General features: G+C 44.5%; 1 protein-coding gene across 1 annotated transcript in view; it reads left to right on the top strand.

Moving 5' to 3' along the window:
* NEK10 (NIMA related kinase 10) overlaps positions 1-20,134 on the top strand; it is a 2,768,076-nt gene that overhangs the window by 1,607,822 nt on the left and 1,140,120 nt on the right. Inside the window, exon 26 of the mRNA XM_069648774.1 lies at positions 18,944-19,157. Within this exon, the coding sequence (XP_069504875.1) occupies positions 18,944-19,157 (214 nt within the window). The remainder of the gene's footprint in view (positions 1-18,943; positions 19,158-20,134) is intronic.

Raw genomic sequence — 20,134 nt, 5'->3', positions numbered from 1 at the left:
CTGCCAGCCTTCTCATGGGAACCAGGCAGTTATGTGGACGGCAGAGAGGAGGTGGTGGGGTGGGGAGCCGCGCTGGCTGTGCGCTTGTCAGAAATGGCTGCAGACTGGGGTGAAATCTGAATGGCCTTTTGCTATTTGCAAATGGAGTCTGTATGTTACAAAATGGAGTCCTGCTTTTGCTGTACAAGGGTGCGCACGGGAATATGGCAGCACCCATGGATGTACTTGTACGAAAGGGGTGATGGTTCCCGGAGGTGTTCCTGCATGAGTGCCCCAGGGCTGGGGCCCTGGACCTGAAGCAGCCATGACTGGGCCCACTCGGGGAGCATGGGAACAAGGGGCGGGGGGTCTAAAGTGTCCCCTCTCTCCACTCATTTCCCCCCTTTCGTAACCTAAGTAACGAATAATGTAACTGCCCCAACCTTTTGCGTACTTCCTCCTCTGCCACAGCCTCGTCCCATGCAGGGGTCCCCTTAATTGGCAACCATGCCCTGCATACCGCTCTAAGGCTGTGTCCCCTTCTAGCATATTCATCGAGAGTGCAGCTCATATATATACACCCCCATCACCTTCTAGGTCCACCCATACTTCTTTGTACCAACACAATTAGTGGGGTTCTCTTATAGTTGTGTGCTATAAGCTATACTAAAGATAGTATGACACTAAACACACTATACGAAAACATCGAAGATTGGATGGACAATAATTGGATGTGCCTGAACGGCAATAAGGCCGAATTAATGGTTTTCGGCTCCACTCACGCCCGTGCCAAACTCTCTGATGATTATAAGGCCTTCCAAATTAAAGAAACCCAAATTCAAGAGGCAGACAAAGTCAAAACATTAGGCATGACACTGGAAGCCTCCCTAAACTCAGATGCACGGGCTATGTACGTTAGCAAAAATTGCAACTATTACATTAGGCTTCTTAAAGCAATTAGACCCCTACTGAGCGAGAACAACTGCGCTACAATAGCAAGAGCTACAATCATGTCGCGTTTGGACTATGGGAATGCCCTCCTGGCAGGAGCTAGCAAGCAAAGTATCCGTAAACTCCAGCTGGTCCAAAATAATGCGATTAGAATGGTAAAAAAGAAAGCAAGAAGTGAACACATTAGTGAAGCTAGACGGGATCTTCACTGACTGAGAATAGAGGATCGCATTCAATTCAAGTCCATGTGTCTAGCCCACAAGTGCTTATATGGTAAGGCTCCGGCCTATCTGAAATCCAAACTTTCCTTCTACCATCTCCCTAGGATATTAAGATCCGAAGCAAACAGACGTATGACTCCCCAGAAATATAAGAAGGAACTCGGCTTGGGTAGAGCTTTCCCCAATCGAGCGGCAGCCAATTGGAACAAACTGCCGAAGTACATCAGATTGGAGCCAAACCTTACGGATTTTTCGTAAAAAGCTTAAAACTGAGCTATTTAAGTAACCCTCAACCTAGAACCACTTAATTAGGGCTCCAGTATCTTTGTATCTGTCCTGTTGCACCTTCTAGACTCTCTCGGAGTCTTGTGCTTGTCTCTATGTGAGCGCCCTGATGCCTGCGGGCGGTCAGCGCTATACAAATAAATAAACAAATAAATAAATAAAATCAACTATATGCCCTGTATTATATATTGCAGTCATTCTATATTTGGGACCTGGGGCATCACCTGTTTGTACCTCTGCCTCATGTTTTATCTGTGCAACACCATTTGCACATCCCATTGTCACCATCATTAGTATGCCATTTGGTACTGCATTTACGCAGCATCGAAGTCCCAATTGGCACACGCAAAAAATCAGGAGCAAAAAGACGATGAGAAGTATGGGGAGTTTGACAGTAATTCCAAGCCAGGAGGGCACCCACGAGAACAGATTGTCGAACCAGGTGCTGGGCTGTGCCCCTCCTTCGTCCTTCATTCGCTCGCCAAGGTCGTGTACCGCAGCTATCACGTGTGAGAGGGAGCCATTCTCAGCCTCTGCAGAAGGTGCAAATGTGCAACATGCGCTCCCTATTTTTCGGCAAACACCGCCATCGATCGCTGTTAATGGATCAAATACGTATCGATTCTGCATCGTCATCAACCGCAAGGCTCGAAGTTCTACCTTGATGGCGTTGAACCCTTCTTCAGTATCGTTGGCCAACTGGATAAGCTCCCACCTGGTGATTTGCAGCCATTTGGCATTTGCTCTCACCTGGACGCTGGGGACGAGGGATGCAAAAAATGGCTCTACTGAGCTGAATAGTCTGTATTTATCCGGGATCTGGGCCAGCAGTTCGGATGACTTGGTGGAGATATAGTTGGACAACCTTCTTTGCCTCCTGTATGTGCCTTGCACTCCTCCTTTGTCCAAGGCATGTACAGGTGCCGCCTCGCGTGGTGCAGGGAAGGTGCATCTTCATTTGTTGCAAGGTTGCGCTTCCCGTTAATGTGGCTTTCTGGAATTACCATTCGTGCGGAGTGCAGGTTTGCCAGAGAGCAAGTTCCTTTCCATGACTGCGGGAGATTCAGGTAGGCCATGTTGCCACAAACCCAGTACGTGTCCATTAAGGCTGCAGTGCCTTTCTTCATGTCAGGAATTACGAGGGTTTTGCTGCAGTTTTCGTTTCTTCCCATGTCTCTTTTCCCTTCTCCATGGAAACATTGATCATATGAAACATTTTTCTGTAATTTGAAGGGCTTCTCGATGGTGGTGACCCAGGTGAATTTGCTTATGTGTTTAGTCCATATGGGAGCGCATGTCCTCTGTACCCATGAGAGTTTATCTTCAGACAGGCCTCGTAGTGCTTCTGCTTTGCACAGGATCTCTTCCTTCTGCCATTTGTTGTCAGCATGCAATGTGCCCTTTATAACCAGGAAATGTTCTTTCACGCAAATTACTCCTTGCGGCCTGGAGTAGTTTGTGTGTTCTTTCTATAAAAGTTCAAAAGAGACTGTGTGTGCTTGAAATGTATTTTTGATCCGGCACAGCATACGATGTAGAAGACACTGGGCCTCTGCAAATGGAATTTCTTGTGGCAGTAGCACTTTGGGAGTGCCTGAGGCGTGGGGGATCAGTGAGCAGACATAGCAGCTCTCATTGGTTGTTTGTTGGGCCGTGTGGCTCATGTCGGTGTACCATTTATTTGTTTGATGGTGGTGCTGAGGGTTATCAGCTGTTTCTAGGCCGAATTTATAGTCTTCTTCCCAGTCATTTACCTCTGCTTCCCTCCGCTGCCTCCTTAAATTTTTTCCTTCAGCCCCCAACCCTTGTTCCTTTTTCACAACAACATGAAAATTGTCACCATTACTTGGCATCGTTTGACCTTCATTACCCCCTCCTCGAACCGTGGGGCTAGTGGGCCTGTCTATTTCTTGTATCAACACAGTAGTGGGATATGGATGGTTCTGCACCCATGTGAGTTCTGATGGAGTTTTATTGTTCATTGTATATACGCTAAAATGGGAATCATTCACCTTTTGGGGCGATGTGGTGGCCTAATAGCATACCTGTGGTATAATTGTATTGAGAAATTGCTCGTAATAGCATATCTGTGGCGTACTTGCATTTAGAAAGTGCTCCTAATAGCACTTTAGGAGTAAAAAGCATATCTTGGTGTAACTGCATTGTCACCCTAATAGCATATCCTTGGTGTAGTTGCCCCTAATCATCCGCCAAATAGCACATCCTGGTGTAATTGAATTTAGAAAGTCTACCTTATAGCATATCCTGGTGTAATTGCATTTAAAAGACTGCCTAATAGCATACCTTGGTACAATCAAATTTAGTAAGTCCACCTAATAGCATATTGGTGTAACTGCGTTTAGAAAATCTTCCCATTAACATATCTGTGTTCTAGTTTGCATTTAGAAAGATTGCCTAATAGCATATCTTGGCATAATTGCATGTAGAAAGTCCACCCAATAGCAGATCTGTTGTATAATTACTCCTAGAAGTGGGTGCATTTAGTACGTGTCCCTAATAGCATATCTATGGTGTAGTCTAGCTTTAGGAAGTCTGCCTAATAGCATAGCTGTGGTGTAGTCTACTCTTAGAAAGTCTGCCTAATAGCATATCTAGCATATCTGTGGTGTAGCCTTCACTTTGATAGTGTCCCAAATAGCATTCTGTGGTATAATTACACTCAGAATGTCCACCTATTAGCATACCTGTGGTATAGTTGCTCCTAGAAATGGTTAGAAGCTGTGGTGTAGTCTACACTTAGAAAGTCCGCATAATAGCATATCTGTGGTGTAGACTACACTTAGAAAGTCCCTAATAGCACTGTGTGGTATAATGGCATTTAGAAAGTCCGCCTAATAGCATATCTGTGGTGTTGTTGCTCCTAGAAGTGGTTGCATTAGAATATGTCCCTAATAGCATATCTCTGGTGTAGTCTACCTTTTGAAATTCCGCTTAATAGCATAACTATGGAGTAGCCTACACTTAGACAGTGTACCTAATAGCATTCTGTGGTATGATTGCCTACACTTAGAAAGTGTCCCTAATAGCATTCTGTGGTATAATTGCATTTAGAAAGTCTGCCCAACTACATATCTGTGGTGTAATTGCATTGAGATAATCTGCCTAATAACATATCTGTTGTGTTATCCACATTTAGAAAGTCTCCCTAATAGTATATCTGTGGTTTAATTGCGTTCTGAATGTCCACCTATTAGCACCTCTGTGGGGTAGTCTACATTCAGAAAGTGTCCCTAATAGCATATCTGCGGTATAATTGCCAGCGTAGTTCCGCTTAGAAAGTCTACCTAATAGCATATCCGTGGTGTAATTGCATTTAGTAAACCGACCTATTAGCTAATCAGATAACTTAAATAGAAACTGTCATTTAGTTGTGCGTAGAAGCAGTGAATACTCCCACCCTGTGGTATAGTTGTACCTAGAAACTGTGAATAATATAACCCTGTGATATAGTTATCACCCGATAGTATAGTTGTAGTGGGAAGGTGTGAAAAAAATCATCCAACGCCACTAACAAAAGCAAGAGTCCCCCAAATCCACCAAAGTCCTCCGAAAATGACCTCCTCGTGTCCACCTCCCCTCTCGCCCGCCCCACCATTCATATCCCCCACCATCCCATCCTGCCCTCACCACAACCCCTACCCATCTCCTATCCAAACACCAAGACAGAGGAGCACGATGGCGAGCCAACCATCCTAAAATCACTCCTCCTCCCATCCCCTCCTCCCACCCGCCTACTATCATCATAACCGCTTCCCCCACCCACCTGACCAACGATCAGCCTCACCACCCAAACACTCCCATTCCCGCTACCATACACCCCTCACTCCCCTCATCAACTCCCACCATCACCACCCACAAGCCCACTCCTTCCCCTCCCTAAAAATTGCACGTGTCGCCCTGGCAAGAACAGTAGCTGCTTCCCCCAGCCCCTCCGACCCCCCTACTCTCTTTCACACTCCAACCACAGTAGAAACACTGAAGAGAAAACGTACTTGGTCTCCCTCAATTGCTCAGTACTCATCGCCACTCCAGTCTAGACCCACCTCCTCATATTCCCAATCTCGACCAGCACCACCCTCCCCCCTTTGCCTCACCCTACCTAAAACCCCTCTTCCTCGATTTCTCACCGACCACAACCGAAACTCCAAATCCAGTCAACCCGTCAATCCAGTCCGACCCCTCCCACCCAAACCCACCAACTCAACTGCCCGCCTACTCTTCCTATCGACCACCATGGACCCCCCCACTAGCGTCCCATTTTACACCCCCTCCACTGCCACGCCCCTCCTCTGCAACTCCCTCATCACCCTCCTGTTCCGAAGTTAATTGCATCCTTTTTAATGCCCGATCTGTAGCAAAAAACAGACACAGCATCTTTGACCTCCTCACCTCTGACAAACCGGACCTGGTCTTTATCACGGAAACCTGGTTCCCTGACGACTTTGCCCCGATCGCCAATGAAGCATTCCCCCCAGACTACTCCCTCATCCTACTAAACCGTCCCTCTAGAGGAGGAGGAATAGCAATTTCCTTCAAATCTCACTTCTACGCCTCAATCATCGACAACCAGCCATCCATTCCTTCCTGCGAATCACTCCTCATAAAACTCTCTCTCCCCCCTTCGTTCTCCCACAGCTTCCTAATAATCTACAGACCCCCTGGCTATGATAGACAAGTCTCAAACAACCTCTGGGACTCTATTGCCACCCTCCAACTATACCATCCCAACCTCACCCTCCTAGGAGATTATAACATATGGCTTGACATTCCCACCAACCCGACGACACACTCTCTGGTTGACGGCCTTGATGCGATTAACCTCCAACCCCACCTAAACGGCCCAACTCACTATAAAGGACACACACTTGATGCCATCTTCAGCTCCCACAACCTTATACATCTAAAACCCACCACCCCTATCATCTGGTCCGATCACTTCATTGTTTCTTCGCCATTCGCTCATCGAACCAGCTCCCCTTACCCAAACCTGAATCTCCGAATCTATGCAAATGCAGGAAGAAACTAATAATCTTTCCTGACCTAGCCGACGCACTCCTTCAGCCTCCACCCCCTACCTCCGTACTCAATGAACAACTAACCCCCGACGCCTTTGACTCATGGCTCTACACCTCACTAATGCGGCTCACACCCTCTTGCAAACCATCAGCCCGCCGTGGCCTTTTCTCTAGATGGTTCACACCTGAACTGAAGACCACTAAACAACTACATTAATCCCTAGAACGCAAATGGCGGAAAGACAAGACCCCCCCCCCCTCAGCAGATCGACCTTGGCCCGGCACCTTCGCCAATACAAGGCTGAAATTCGGAAAGCAAAAAAAGCCCATTACAACTCCTGAATTGTAAACTGTAAAAACCCCAGCAAAGAACTTCACAAAATCATCACCGAATTCACCAAACCATCATACATCACCACCCTCCCGATCCACTCACAATCACTGTGTGACTCACTCTCTCTCCACTTTTACACCACAGCTCTTGAAAAAGAACAAATACTCTAACCAACAAACTAGCTCTCATATACCCACCAGGCAATCTACCCTCCATACCAGCCAACCCACCGCCTGCGACCACTTCCCAACCAACATTCGACTCCTTCAGTCCAATATCAACTGACCAATTTCTCAAACTTCTCTGCCCGCAAACCATCCGGCTCTCCGCTGGACCCTTGCCCAGCCACAACTCTCAAAGAAATTTTCGCATCTACCTGCGCAGGAGAACACGCAAGAACCATCATAAACAACTCCCTCTCCTCGGCAATTTTTCCCGACGCATTCAAAATGGTACATGTCAAACCCTTTATAAAAAATGCTTCCCTCGACCCTCTCGAGCACAAAAACTACCGCCCCGTCTCAAACACCAGATTCCTTGCCAAACTCATTGACCGAACCGCCTACTCCCAACTAAATACCTTTGTCGAAGCCAACAATCTCCTAGACCCCGCTCAATCAGGTTTCAGAGTCCGACACGGAACCAAAACCACCCTAACCTTGATCTGGGATGATCTTAAAAACACGGCAGATTCTGTGAGATGAGCCGCATTAATCCTTCTTGACCTATCCGCCACCTTTGACACAATCAACCACTCAATCCTACTCGACCGCCTCCACTCCCTAGGAATTTGTGGAACTGCCCTCAAATGGATAGCATCCTTCCTCAACAATAGGAAACAAATAACCCTACTCTCCACCTACTGCTCCCAAGCCCGACCAGGCGACACCGGAGTTCCACAAGGAGCATACCTATCAGCCCTCCTGTTTAACCTCTACATGGCCACTCTCCCAAGAATAATTTGCTTACACAACATCCTGTGCTACAACTACGCAGATGACACTCAACTAATTCTAAAACTCCTAAACTCAAAACCCAACTGCCGACCAGACCTCCTTCCTGCCTCCTCGACATAGATCTCTGGATGACCACAAACCACCTCTTACTAAATCCCTCCAAAACTGGTTTGTGTCAACACCGAACTTCTTCCACACCCACTACCCTGGCAATCTACCATGGGCAACTCACCGACACTGTCTAATTCAGTGAAAAACCTTTGATGCAGCCTAGACTCTGACCTAAACCTCTCGCACCAAGTCAAAAAACATCTCAAAGTCCTGCCACTACCACCTTAAAACTCTAAGGCGCATTTTTCCATACCTCTCCTATCCCAACAGACTCTCTGCTGTCCAATCAATTGTTATGTCAAGACTTGACTATGTGAACCCCCTTTACCTCGGAGTGCACGCATACCAACTGAATAAACTACAAAGAGCACAAAACGCTGCAGCCAAACTGCTACTAGCGCTTGGCCCGAGAGACCACATCTCCCCAGCCCGCAAAACTCTGCAATGGCTTCCGGTTGCCCGAAGGGTGACCTTCAAAACCTTATGCATTTCTCATCGAGCACTGCCTAAAACCGGACCGCAATATCTTCAATACAAACTAAAACCCTATCACCCGGCTCATACCCTAAGATCAAGCTTAACCGGCCTTCTAGTCATACCAAAAACAAACTCAGTCAGGTTAGGTGGATCATTCATTCTCAGCCTTGGCCCCCACTCTGTGGAATGCACTCCCACCCCACATCCGACTCACCGAGGACCTCATGTCTTTCCGCAAACTACTGAAAACATGGCTCTTCCCCTAAAACCGACACGTGACTCAAACTGGATAACAGCAACTCAATGACATTAGCCCAAATCTAGATCTTAAATAACAATCCAGCATCATGATCCGAGCAAGAAATTGAAAGATAATAACTGCTAAGGTAAACTAAAAAGGACAAACAAAATAGAATGAGTAAAATAGGATCATAGCAGTGAAGATAATAGAATGAATTAGTTGTATGAGAGCAGTAAAGTGGTTGAAATTAATGAAATGGATGAAATAAATGTAAAGGACAAGAAGATCAAAGTGGACGAGAGGAATAAAGTGGATAACAGCAATTCAACTAGCCCAAACTTCTAGATCCTAAATAACAATAACATTCCTACTTCAAGATTCCAAATGAGAAATCGAAAACTAGTAACCTCTGATGTAAACTAAAAAAGGACAAACAAAATAGAATGAGTAAAGTGGAACAAATCAGTGAGGAGGATAAAAAGTATAAGTTGAATGAAAGCAGTAAAGTGGCTGAAATTAATGAAATTGATGAAATTAATGTAATGGACGAAAGGAACAAAATGGGATGATGGAAAGGGTGAAGTATGTGCATGGAACCGGTCAAATATGTGGATGGAACGGGTCAAGTATGTGGACGGATCAGGTCAAGTATGTGGATGGAACGGGTCAAGTATGTGGATGGAACGGGTCAAGTATGTGGATGGAACGGGTGAAGCATGTGGATGGAACGGGTGAAGTATGTGGGTGGAACGGGTGAAGTATGTGGATGGAACGGATGAAGTATGTAGTTGAAACGGGTGAAGTATGTGGATGGAACAGGTGAAGTATGTGGTTGGAATGAGTGTAGTATGTGGATAGAATGGGTGAAGTATGTGGATAGAACATACAACAGATGGAATGCACGGAACAGACAGAGAGCACGGAGTGGACACTTATAAAGAAAAGAAAAACACTCAAGACCATGGAACGATCTGTAGTGCATAAAACAACTGAAGTTCATAGAATGGTTGGAGTGCATAGAATGGTTGGAGTGCATAGTATGGTTGGAGTGCATAGAATGGTTGGGACTGCATGGAATGGCTGAAGTACATGGAACTACTGGAGTGTGCTTGATCTCAAGATATAAACCACCTGATCACATCTCCACGCTTACTCTCTCCTTTACACCACCACTCAACTAGAACACAGCGATACTATGACACCATTCGGTATAGCTGTTCTCATACCATCACCTGCCTCATACTCCCCATCATCCTATGTAAAACACAGCTGGTTACACACCCACCAGCCTAGGCGCTCTCCTCAGGCCTAACGCAGCCAGAATCGATCTGGATAATCAACCTGCCAGAACAAACACATACTCTTGATCTCCCAACCACCACACCTACCGCGAAGAAGCAGCAATCATAGGAATGCAACACCGCTGCACACATAGCCGGTGCTCATTCGCACCTTATGACTCTCTCTCTCTCTCTCTCTCTCTACTGACTTGAACTTCGGTTCCCGAGGGCGTTCAACCTACCAGTGCCTTGAGATCATACCTATGGAACATAAGGCGCTATATAAATGCAAAATAACATAACATAACATATAAAACAAACTAGGCTTCATAGCAATTGTGCAAGGCTGAATATTTTCTTTTTTTCCGTTTTGCACCTCGCTCTCTCTGGATCTCCAGGGAGACATGATGCCTGTCAATTATTTAGAGTCCCAAATGATGCAGCAGTGTCTTATCAGAATTGTTCTCTCAACACACAGAGTCGAAGAAATGCATTGGTGACTCCCAAAAGGCCATCCATGCGTTCCCGATAATCATCTATTTTATTTATTTATTTTTACATTCATAGAGCGCCCCAACCCAGAGGCAACAGAGCGCTAGGTTACATATGAGTGATGGTTACAGTAGTTACCTGTTGCAGCCGGTTAGAGGTTAGGGATGCAGGTATGCAGTAAAATACGTTGTTTGCATGACATAATAGTTAGTCAGTTACATTTAGGTACAGGTACAGGTAAATTACTGGTACATAGTTAAAACAATCGCTTTGTGGTTGTCGTTCCTTCAGATATCTTGGGAAAAGAGACAGATATTGAGGCCTTTGCGGAAGGACCAGAGGGAAGAATCTGGTCTGATAGCAAGGGGCAGAAAATTCCATTGTTTGGCCGCAATCACAGCGAATCTGCAGCCTCCAGCTTTTTGGCGCCTGTATCTAGGGATGGCAAGAAGGCATGTGTATGCCGATCCGTATGTCTATTGGATTGGGCCTTGGAGATTTGTCTAGCTAGATAGATGGGGGCGCTATCTAACATGCATTTGTGGGTCAGAGATAAGGTTTTGAATGTAATACGTTCCCGGACCGGGAAGGAGCCAATGGACATTTTGTCTAGTTGATGAAATGTGATCTTGTTTAGGGATGTTAAGTGCAGCGTTTACAGCATTGTTCTAGATGATTCGTAATTTTTGTTAATGTTGCCCGAGTTAGATCCTGCAAAGAGGGAGTTACAGGAGTTGATCCTAGGCAGTATCAGGGCTCTGGCGAGGGGGGTACAGTTGTTAGTGGTCAGTAATGGACTGCAGGCATTAATCAGTTTGGCGGTTTAAGCTGCAGCCGAAGCGATTGCGTTTACCTGCCTTGTTCGGAAGAGCGAGGAGTCTAGATATGCTCCTAAGGTTTTTACCTCTTTGGCTACAGTGGTAATGTTTGAGTCAATGGTAAAGGATTTATAAGAGTCAAATAGGTTATTTAACCGCAATTAAGTGCCAACGAGGAGTAGTTCCATTTTCTCGTCATTTAGGCAGAGCTTGTGTTGCTTCATCCAGGCTTGAATGGTTTTGTATATTGCGCTCAGTATGTTTGAGTCTGTGTCATAATTGCCAGATATAAGTAGGAGTATTTGGGTGTCATCTGCGTAGTTAGTGTATGTGACACCCAGTTTGTCTAGGAGGTCGAAAATGGGTTGGGTGAAAATGTTGTATAATATTGGTGAGACACAAGAACCTTGGGGCACTCCACAGGTAAATGAGGCTGGGGGGCTGCCGCGGTGGTTGAGAACACTCTCATTGTGCGGTTGGACAAGAAAGATTGTATCCATTTTATGGCTTTGGCTGAGAAGTGGGCCGCTAGGGCAAGGTTTTGGCAAAGTATGTTGTGATTTACAAAGTCAAAGGCTGCTGAGAGGTCGAGTAGGAGGATAGCCAGGTTACCCCTGTCTTTAATCTCATCCATTTGGATATTGAGGTCCAGAAGGACGGTTTCTGTTCCGTGACCAGGGTGGAGGCCCGACAGGCCGAGGCCAAAGAGGTTGCAGGTTTCCATGTACTTTTGAATTTGCAGATAGGCCACTCTTTCAAGTACATGTATTTTAAGGAGGAAGGGTACCGTTGTGATAAGGCGGTAGTTAGTGGGGACAATGGGGTACTGTGTGGGTTTTTTGAGAAGTTGGAGTACCCATGCTTCTTTAAGATTTTCTGGTACATTTCTAGAAGTGAAGGAGTTATTGATCAGGGCCGTGATGAAGGGGGTACATTCTTTGGCACACTCTTTTATGAGAGAGGCTGGGCAGATGTCTCCTTGACATCTGAAGGGTTTAAGGCCTTTGATGGTTTTGGTAGTTTCAGTGGTAGTTACAGGGATGAATTTGAATCTGGGCATGGGGCTAGAGAGCGTGGGTCGCTGGTCGGGCATCTGGTTGGCTGGGGCAAGTTTGGTTTTCTTAGCAGTGATTTTGTTTTGGAGTAGGGAGATTTTGCTGAGGAGGGTGTTTGGATGTTTTTACACCAGGGTAGATCTTTATTGCAGTGGTCTGGTGAAGGGGCTGATGTTTCAAGTTCGCGTAGTATAGTGAAAAGCTCTCTCCTGCCTGATTAGTTAGCATTTAGAGCTTTGTGCTCAGACGCACCCCCATTCATTATCTTGCATAAAGGCTGCTATTATTGGGCAGTCATTATGCCAAGCAAGATGCCAGACTATCAGCAAGTTCACCTTGGCTTGCAGTCTGAACCCATAAAACATATACTAAGACCATGCAATATTTTCACGACTGGTATTAAAAGCCATATGCCACTTTTGACTCAGAAATGCAGAAGATTTGTTTGTTTCCTCTACCATTCTTGGCTCAAAAACGGTGGGAATTTATTAAGTTGAGGCATCCAGAGTACACTACATTCCTGGATATATTTCATTCGCCAATCGTTATGGCTATTTATCCTCTTGAAATCACTGCAGTGTTAACCATCTGTTTTGAGAACTTAATTAGAGTTTACGGAATGTACAAGTGATTTGTCTCCTGTAAACAGTTATTGCTACTGCTGTCTGCCTTAAATGCTACTTTGGCTTTCACAGAATTCAGTACACGCTTTGTTTTATGGTTTCCTATTTTCATTTTAGACAAACTGCAATGTGTGAGTGACAATGTTTCACTCTACCGAAAAGAGGTCTGCTATCTTGAACTGTTCTTTGAAAGTGTGGCATTTACCGCAACAGTTAGATCCGCAAAGTGCATCAAATTGTAGAATACTGAATTATTATACTGACCAGGTTAAAGTGCATGTGAAGATCTCCGACGTTGTGAACTCAATACCGGGACAATTCCTCAACCATGAAACACACTGTCCTTTTGGGCCTCACTGATGCCCCTAAGGTTCACCCACTGCACCTTTTTAACGGCTCAGCCTTGAAGAGATTGTAGAGTCTACTTCATATATGTAACCCTCCTCAGTGCCCCTCTGTATCCCACACCCACCTGTACATCGGTTCTGTTGTTACCTCTGAAAAGCGCCCCGTAATGCATCTGTACTGTTGTATACCCCCTGTAAAGCGCTCTTTTATGTATCTGTATTGTTGTATACCCCTGTAAAGTGCTCTTTTATGTATCTGTATTGTTGTATACCTCTGTAAAGCGATCTTTACCGCCGTATTACTGCACCACCCAATCCAGAGTTTGAGGGAAAGTCAGAGGATTCACCTCCAGCTGCTAGCTGGAGGTGAATGCGCCGTCTTTCTATCCATTTTCGGCACAATTAATGTGGTGCAATTACCGCCGTGGTAATTGTGCCGAAAATGCCCCATTGAGTGCAATGGACTCAAAAGAAACTGGGACTTTCAGTGCCACTGCAACCTGTGATCCAGCTAATACCGCCAGACCATGTGGCGCAAATGGCAATTGCGTTGGGTGGTATTCTGGCGGATTTACCACCAGGATACCGCCCAACTCCTTTTTTTTATTATTAAGTTTATTGAATTTTATAGAAAACATACAAGCAACAAACTTATCAGCATTGTAATTGTAGAACTCATTGCATAGAATCCACACCCCATAACCACCCCCAATCTTCACAGAATCTGAAAAGCAAAACAGACCAACTTATTATCACATGTCATCCAAAAACCCACCCCACATATCATCAAACAATTTCAACTTTTTGTTCCTGCGAAGGATAACCTTCTCAATTCTGGCCACTTGCCTGAAGTCCTCCACCCATTCTGAACAGGCCGGCCTCTCATCACATTTCCATTTTCTCAAAACAATTTTTTTCGCAGAATTTGCAGCCCAAAAAAAACAGCATTTTTGTGGATAAGTGAGATCTTCCACTCTATCATCCTCACCCAAAATGATAGTGTTATAATCAAAATCCTCTTGCAGTAATAGAACCTCATTAATCTTCTCAGTGACACTCCTCCAAAATGTCCTCAGTTCATGACAGTCCCAGATCAAGTGTTCAAAGGAGCCGACATCATGCTTACACCTCCAGCAGGCCTCTGAGTCAATCATCCCTCTCGCATAAAGTCTCTGGGGAGTCCAAAACACTCTATTAAGAATTTTGATTTGGTGGCATTGTTCTGCAAGATTAATGGATGTCAGAGTTACGTTTTTACAAAGAAACCTCCACCTCTCGACAGTCATATCAGAGCCAAGGACCTCAGACCACTTAGTTAACAACCCCTCCGCCCAACTCCTGATTTATCTCCGGTACATGACCGATACTCCTGTGCATAATGCTTTCCACCATCTCGCCACTGGTTGCCACCTTGTCATTTAACGGAATGAAGCACCTGCCTCTGAGGTACTAATGGGTGTGACATAAAAGTCCTTCATTCCCCTCGCGCTACGGAGCTTGTGGACAGGATACATGCCTGGGAAGCCCCCAATCAACTGAGACCAGATGATGCCAGTACGATTTGCCCTGCCAGTGCTGACACAAATATAATTAATGCCCCCCCCAAAAAAAACTAGCTCGTCCACTCAGCCCTTCATCCTTACGAGGTCGGTAAAATGAGTACCATGAATTTGGGTAAAATAACCATCTGTTATTAGTGGCAAGATGCCCCTTCGGGGGTGAAGGGGCGCTCTACAAATACGCTTGTTATATGTTATGTTAAGAATGATCAAGGCTAGCAAGTGCCCACTCACAACACGTTGTCCAATGTCTGCGCGAAATATTCATTTGGATATCAGTCTGGTAGCACCCACAAGGACAGCCAAGAAGCGACATGCCAGCCAATTTCACTCGCAACAAGTCAATGAATAGTGACCCAGACTCATGTTTTACCTTTATCAGTCATCGGTGAGGTGTGGTCAGGGGCAGTGACTTCCGTTGGCACAGGAAGAATGTTGTGCACGTCTGTGAAACCCCAAGCATTTCATAATTTGCCCAACAGTGTGAGCGCCCCTCTCCTGATAATGAACAAGGCCAAATACCTGTTTTATGAGACGTCTCCCTCTTACTTGAGTGTACATTCATGTTTTAGCTTTCTGTGCCATACCAGAGGTGAAATATCATCTTAAGTTCATCTGACCCTTCCCACCAGGACAACACAGAATCAAAATGACGGTTCTGGAACTCACAAGGCTGCCAGTCATCCATGGTGCTTTCTGGTGTTCGTTGATGCAGCCACAATTCTGTTGGCAATTAAGAAGATCTGCCAAACAGCCACTGCGGAAGGTGCTGAAGCAAGCAAAGGTGTTCTGCTGACACTGTGTAGCATTGTCACTTGTCTGGAGACAGGATTTGTAGTTTTCATGGCTGTAAAGGGAAGCCAAAATCCGGCAGGTTTGGTTTATGGAAGGCCAGAGCTTTTTCAGAACCCTGTTTGTTCCCAGATCTTTGCTTATTCATTGATTTTCCTGTTGACAGGTCTCAAGCTCTGCCTGCTACCATTGCTCCAGTTTTTCCCTCTCTATATTGTTGTGGGCAAGGCTTTTTCTGGCAGATGGCAGCCTTCTAAATAAGAAAACTGACGGTGTTCATCAGGTCAAGGAGAAGCAGAGCTGGTATTTTAGGTCCACACAATCAGTTTACACATCTGCTGTCAGCGTGCACTAGAAGAGCCTCTCTATGAGACCTACCATGGCAATATTCATCCAGGAAGAGCTTCCACGTGTTCCTTCATGGTTCATCTTTGTCTTCTTGCAGCGGTTCATACCCAAACTCAAGTTCCAGAGTGCAACCCAGTGCCGATGTAGTAAATTAATCATGGTGCCAAGCCAGATTCAGCTCCCAATCAAGAAGGTGCATCTATTTAAACATTTTCTGACCAATCAGAAGGCTGCATCTATTTAAACATGTTGTGGCCTCATATTCACTGGAGGTCACCACATGCAAACTTTCCCAGGCATCTTCCCTGGCTTTCACTCCAATGTGGATTTGTTCCAGGAATCCAGTCGTCATTTAAGTGTTCAGCCAGATCTGGCCCTGGCTCTGCAGTTCCCACACATCTGAGGATGTCAGAAGCCATGACCGTATATGGCAATATCTGAGTCACATTCTCATATGATAGCTGTTGTACACAGAGCTGGATCTTGTATGGTGGCTCCCCTTGGATACACATCAAGGGTGCAGAAGGCTGTGCTTTGCTAAAGTTATAAAAATACACTGTTGACTGCCTTCAATCAATAAAGGCTGTGCAGCTAACTATGCAAGTTACCCACACAGGGAATTGGGTGCTTTGGGGCACCTCTAAGGGGCACATCACAGAGTCATGTTGAGGGTGAGGCCACAGATGTATATACATCCAGGCAGTCAAACATACAGGGATCTCTTTCCAGAGGTCCATTTTAGGACCTTCGACCACAGAGAAGTGTATTCAGAGGATGGAATAGAAATTTAGGACAAAATATGAATGTAATCTCATTACAAATGCAGGTTTTTTTTTTAGGAAGGGGGAACAATGGATGTTTTTTTTTTCATAATGTTATGGACAATGCCACAGCTAAAGGAAGCATTCATTATGCTGATGAATTAAGGAACAATTGCAGTCATTTGGCACAAATATCACTGATACTTATAGAAACGCAATGTTATAATGAATTCAGATCTAGTAAAAACATTAGAAATAAGAAATAAACAATGGTTTAAGGCCAATAAACTCTGAAGAAATAGCCCTACAGATTCTACAATTATGGCAGCATTCAATCTGAATCAGCAATCTGAATCAGCAGGTCAATCTGAAATTCCTTGGCAAGCATAGAACATGTTTTAAAAGGGTACAAACTGTAAAGATTTGACTCAATTTTCAATAATGTTTGAAATCTGGAAGGAAAAAGTAGCTTTTAATCTAAAAATAACTATGACTATCAGGCTGCTATTAGCCATTGACAAGTACGGTTTCATTCTTATAAAAATCAAGAGTTTAAGGTGAGGGTGACCAAAGCAGGGTGAAATACTTGTCCATAGGCTAACATTGGCCCATATATGTTTTTATAAAAGACTCCACCAAAAATATTGTAACAATGGTAAACCTGAAAGGTGGGAAAAAGTGGTAATTCGTTTTATAGCACTGGAACTCAAAGGTGATTTGGCAAAGTACCTAAAACCAATCCTGATGGAGGGATACCATTGTGGAAATGCCCCTGCTGTTATTATGGCCAGATCTGTAGCACCATGAATAAAAGGAAGAATGCTGAAGGATGGGAGGGGTGGAGTCGCACAAAGGTCTGAGGCATGGCAGCTTGAATAGAGGTCATCTTGAGAAAGCTGAGAGTGATGTGCGGCAGGATGTTCAGAGAACAAATGCAGAAACCACCTACTGGCGGATGTCCGACACAGACCCAATGACCGAAAGCGAGGATGAGGGCCTAGAGTAGATGCCAGATGCCACATGCCAAAGGAAGACTAAGGTGAGTAGAAGTACTGAGAATGAGAGCCCTGTACGAGGTACCCAATACTGGACAGAGACATATGCGAGGCGCGGCAAAGGGATGCATGTCCCAGATACCAGTGGTGCTGAAGAAGGGGAGTATGAGTGAGATCTTATGACTGCAAGAGGCATGAATGAGAAACCGCGGTTGAGAGAAGGCTCACAACACAAGAAGCCTGAGTGAGGCCGAACGATGTCGAGCAACAACATGGGTAGATCGACATTGGATGGTCTGTCAAACAAACCAAGAGTAGGAGATCAAGGACCAAGAGAAGAAGATTGTTAAACTGGCACAACAAATTGATTTGTGGGGGTTGGAATCATACTCTTGCAGCATCTAGAATCAAGACAAAGAGATTGTTTGAGTTGGGTCAAAATCCTGACTTCTGATAGTTGCAGGCTCGTGTCTTCTTAGTAGAGCAACAGTTCCTCTCTTTAAAACAAAGTGAACCACGTTCCTGGCAAGAGATTTGAAGTCTTTACAGAGCTCTATCAGCTTTCAGGTTTAGTTCCTATGTAATAGATGCAGGTTCAGCTTGAAAGGGAGAGAAACCAATGCAAGTTACTGAGTCTAAAAATACTTGTATTGTCTGCAGGGTTACTGAGCTCCCCTTAAAGGTCCCCTACAGGGGATCACTTGTAAATGGTATGCTTGGTCATGGGTGATCCTATTCCTGGTCTTCCAATTATGTTTCTCTCAACGGTTAGCACACAAGGACACATGTGACAGAATCACAGGTTCTGAAGAGGCAAAACTATAATGAATGCCTCAAACTTTATTCTGTGGTGATAGTGGTCCTGGACTGTTGTATTAATTGCAGACAAAAGTGGCAATGCAGTCTGGTTGCAGCACTGCTTAAGACATCAAAGCATCGAGTTGGCTGCAAGTAAATTGTAGCGGATGGAGATGAGCAAGGTTGGTTGAATGGAACAAAATACTAGAAGCTTTTCTGTTTTCTAAAGCAATCAATATGAGAAACTGAAGCCAGTGGAATAATAATAAATGGGTTGCAAAGCAGTTCTCATGGGTTCCATGCATTGCATTAGTACTATAGGGGTAATAAATGCAGTTCGTAGCTAATCAGGAGTTACACCACTGTAACAGTTAGTCTGGAATACATTGAAGAAACACTGGAAATAGGAAAGCATTGATTGAGAAATTGTTTTAAAGCACCCTTGTGGCTCTTGATCATAATGTTTATATTAATGCTTTCATAGATGCTTGACACCAGATGCAGAGACTCGACCAGACATTGTAGAAGTGTGCGCATTAATATCAGATGTGATGATGAAATACCTGGATGGCCTATCCACGTCGCAGATTACATTAGAAAAGAAACTGGAACGGGAAAGGAAGCGGACGCAGAGATATTTTTTAGAAGCTAATATGAATGCCTTGACCCATCGTCATCACCTCGCTATTTTGCCTCACGTAAGTTAATCATATTATTCATTAGCGTCTAAAGCACTGATTTGAGATTTTCACATAAAGTTGCATCTTGAGGGTATGTAAGCCTGTCCTCTCACTCATCTTTGAAAGAAAAACCTACATAGATTGATTTTCACTTGACAACGTTTTCAGATGTTCACACATGTTGCATGGTATATTCCAATAATTTCTGGTTGTTTTGTAACCTGTAACTCATGAATAAGGTTGGAAGTTATCTATTTTTTCACCTGTCTCCCTATTGACAGAGGGACATGAATTCCTGTGCTCCTGAGCCAATGGCAATTTACTACAGAATCCAAATGACAAAATTAAAATAAACAAGTCACTATAGATGCAAGCCTTGTAGGGACAAATCAATTTTTGGTTAGAGGAGAATTTGCGAAAACAGGTTAAACATCTTCCAGACTAACGGCTAATCACATGGACAAGCAAGGAATTGCTAACCCAATGTCTAAATGGCTTACTTGGTTTTATTAAATGGGTTCTAGCCATCTTTCTTTGGAAGTTTTTGTTGCAGGGCCAGTTGGGAATATATGGTGAGACGTACGTTAGCTGAAATGTATGAATACAATTGATCCTATTTTATTCAATATCTTTGGTAGAAGTACCTTTGGGATCTCCAAAACATGTTACATTTAGCACAAACAAATTGCTGAAAAACAGGATTACGGTAGCAATTGTTAAATTTTAGCTAGATGTGATTTTGAAGCCTCTGCTGTCATTCAACGTTCCCTCCAAGCTGTGCGCATGTAAGATTGCCCAGCTTCCTTTTGGGTGCCGCTCAGAAGAATTTCAGAAGCGCACACAGACAATTCCCACCTTCTCAAGAACAAAAGAAGCACAAGTAACAGTAGTTATTCTGTTGGTTGTAATATGATTAATGTTCAAGCATTAGAATTTCCAAGTCAATTTTGCCTTAGCAAAAGTGTCATCCCACACTATGTAACCGTCAGCTCAAA

The sequence above is a fragment of the Ambystoma mexicanum genome, chromosome 2q, assembly GCF_040938575.1.
Source record: "Ambystoma mexicanum isolate Mex_15411 chromosome 2q, UKY_AmexF1_1, whole genome shotgun sequence".
In the NCBI taxonomy this organism is placed as follows: domain Eukaryota; kingdom Metazoa; phylum Chordata; class Amphibia; order Caudata; family Ambystomatidae; genus Ambystoma; species Ambystoma mexicanum.
This window is presented reverse-complemented; position numbering and strand designations above follow the sequence as displayed.